Genomic DNA, 2,989 nt, shown 5'->3' on the forward strand with positions numbered 1-2,989 from the left:
ATACAGAAATGATGACACGGTGTACATGCACATTTCGATCAAGATAATTGAGTCCGAGCTGTACTTTTTCCGGAAGTCACTAAAATGAATGCTGATGACGATGTGTGGAGCCACCTTAAGCTATATTTTTTCAGATTTCAATTTTCTTTTAATTAAAGCAAAGTCACATAAAACAATAAGGTTTATGGTAATGTTGTCTACAAAAAGCATACAGTTACATGTTTATTTTCTTTTTTTTATAAATGCAAAATTTCTGATTTTTTACATCATTATTTTCTAAAAAGAATACTACCAGGTAAATATAATGTCCTTTGTTATCAACATAATGATAAAATCTTCTTTTAAAAGCGACTGGAAATATAACCAAAGCAATGACAAACATTTGACAGAAGGAAAAGTTCTCAATAATTCAAAATTACTTTATTTTTTCATTTTTCCAGGCCAGTTATTCATGTACCGTATACCAGGGACAGTATACGTACTGTACGGCACAAGTATTTCAAACATGTTACTATTACTATATATTTTTTTACCTATAACGTGTTGTCCTGGAGATGTAGAAAACTCAATCACTTTTAGCGGGCGATTTTGAACGGATTCGCCGATAGAGTAGATACGAGTGATATCTGGGCATTCCGCATGGATTTCATTCAGTGCATCCGTCACTTCCTTGGTATTGTGGTTTCTCACTTCAAACCCAAGACATAATGCTGGCACGATCACCAACAGAATGCTTAGTTTAAGCATGTCAACTTTCGTTTTTGAAACGTTCATCTCCTTCGTGTATCAGATGTGTATTACAGATTATTATCAGTCCAATATGTTACCGTCCTGCTGTCAACGAGCACCTGCTGCTGTTAATGTTTATAATCGGGATGACGTAGGAATTGACGTCAAAAGCCTGAAAGGGAGACTTCCGTGTTTTATATTTTATACATTAGAATGTAATTCACTGTAGGTTGTGTTACAATATTTTTAATTTAATTAATATTAAAATATTATTACAAAAAAATATGTCAAAATGTTTTAATAAAACAAATGCATATATAAATACCAATATGTAATTTTCAAATATTGTGAGCAAGTACCTCTCCTTAGTAGGTACATCTATATTTCAGAATTAAGAAAGAAAAGGAAACAAAACTCAACAAAAGCGGATAAAATTTGTATCACCCGCATCAATGATATAATGACATATCGGAGTTTAAAGACTTTTATAACTTGATGAATTGCTAAACTTCACTGTTAGCCTATCATCATCCACAATGTTTTATTTCATTCGTATTTGAAATATATATCTACTGTGGCGGCAATATAAACCGGAAGTTCCAATGGGAAACTGACTGCGAAGGCACTCATAACAAATTATGGCTTTACATGCCTTTAGCAGATGCAGTGGAATTTTTCGAAGTGTTGTCAGTGGTACAATAAGGTATAAAGTTTATTTTGACGCATAAAATAGTGAATTATGAATAAAGTCAAACAATCTTCCTCCAATATACCAACTGTCAGACGTTTCTATATTTGGCAAGTAATTTGGTGGTTTCGGTGCTTTTGCTAATAGGACTTGAGAGTTGGACGTTTCGGAGTTCCCAACAGTTGTTTCGTTTTAATTAACAGCACACTGGTTACTTTTTGTTTCGTGTGTGTTGATGGTTTGACATTTTATTCTTCTTCATCATTTTTGTCTTTACAAAAAAGTGCCGAAACATCCTATTGCTGAATACCGAAACAATCGCCCACTACAGGTCGTTTCGCCCAAAATCCAGCTCGCCCAATGTTGCTTAGCCTTAATTATCAATATCAGTTAAAAGGTTTTTAATGATTAAAAAACTTACTGTTATAATGTTTCACGAACAATTGGTTTGTCGGAAGAATTTAATGCAGTTGTGTAGCTACATTGTGTGTGCACAGGGACTTGAAAATTATTATTATATACTTGGACCTTAACGAAGGTTTTCAGAGTTAGTTTACACATTTTAGTGATTCAGATCAATTTTTGTTAAAAAAAGCCCCCCAAAACAATATAGCTGTAACAAAATTCTCAAGTCCTGGTGAGAATGTGCAGATATGGTCAACCATGTACAAATTAAATATAACGAGTCTAAATGACAAAATAGTCGAAGGGATACCTTTGAAATCTTCAAACGAGATTATATAAGCCATTCATAGCTAAACCAGACTAAAATTATGTTAGGATTTAGGGCGACACAACTTGACATTGGAGGTATCTAAAAAAATAGAATTCTATTTGTCGGTGCATTCATTTCGATTATCTATAGGATACTGATTAGCTTCAACAATTTGAAGATTATTAATTGTCAGAGGAGGGTTAAGATGGAAAGAGGATATTTTTTATTACATCTAATTTGTGTTTGCAAAGTGACGGTTGAAACTTGATTTAATTTTTTATTTTTTATTTTGTAAGGCATTATATCAGAGTTAAATATTCCACTCCGGTATAGTTCAAGGGAAGAAAGTTTAAATCAGTTAGGTTTTGCATGATCGAAATTAAAAAAAAACACATTTTGAAATGGATGCAAGATGCTATGTGTATCTGCATGCGTCATGATGTTGTTGGAGACCACTATATGTTCCATGATACGGCCCAATCATACGGGCCTGTAGTTTTCCTTAGGATTGAATTTTGGACCCTTTATTTCAAATCCAGAGGGACCACACCTGTTGCCAGTGACTGCTTGAATATCAGAGTTAAAATCAGGGCTATTTCTGTTGCAAGCTCTTTCAGAATTCTTGGTTTGATGTCATCAGGGCCTGAGGTCTTGTGTGAATTTAGAACTTGGGAGAGTTTTAAGACTCCTCATTCATGGATAGTAATTTCAGGCATGGTGAATATGTATAATGAGCAGGCCTTTTACACCTAGTGCAACACTGCTGATCAGTGAATATTTCAGAGGGATTAAATGCAGATTGGAAACCTTTTCAATCCTGGCTAAATGACATGGTTGTTTTTAGGTTACCTGAGACA

At 34.0% G+C, this 2,989-nt stretch overlaps 2 protein-coding genes across 2 annotated transcripts in view; one reads left to right on the plus strand and one right to left on the minus strand.

Annotated features, from left to right (window-relative positions):
* LOC110448592 (carboxypeptidase E-like) overlaps nt 1–886 on the minus strand; it is a 19,186-nt gene extending 18,300 nt beyond the window's left edge. The window contains exon 1 of the mRNA XM_021494923.1: nt 534–886. Within this exon, the coding sequence (XP_021350598.1) occupies nt 534–774 (241 nt within the window). The 5' untranslated portion in view covers nt 775–886. The remainder of the gene's footprint in view (nt 1–533) is intronic.
* A 416-nt stretch (nt 887–1,302) lies between these two features.
* The window catches only part of LOC110448593 (transcription factor A, mitochondrial-like), a 23,388-nt gene continuing 21,701 nt past the window's right edge, over nt 1,303–2,989 (plus strand). The window contains exon 1 of the mRNA XM_021494924.1: nt 1,303–1,432. Within this exon, the coding sequence (XP_021350599.1) occupies nt 1,368–1,432 (65 nt within the window). The 5' untranslated portion in view covers nt 1,303–1,367. The remainder of the gene's footprint in view (nt 1,433–2,989) is intronic.

This window comes from Mizuhopecten yessoensis, unplaced genomic scaffold, assembly GCF_002113885.1.
Source record: "Mizuhopecten yessoensis strain PY_sf001 unplaced genomic scaffold, ASM211388v2 scaffold4121, whole genome shotgun sequence".
In the NCBI taxonomy this organism is placed as follows: Eukaryota; Metazoa; Mollusca; class Bivalvia; order Pectinida; family Pectinidae; genus Mizuhopecten; species Mizuhopecten yessoensis.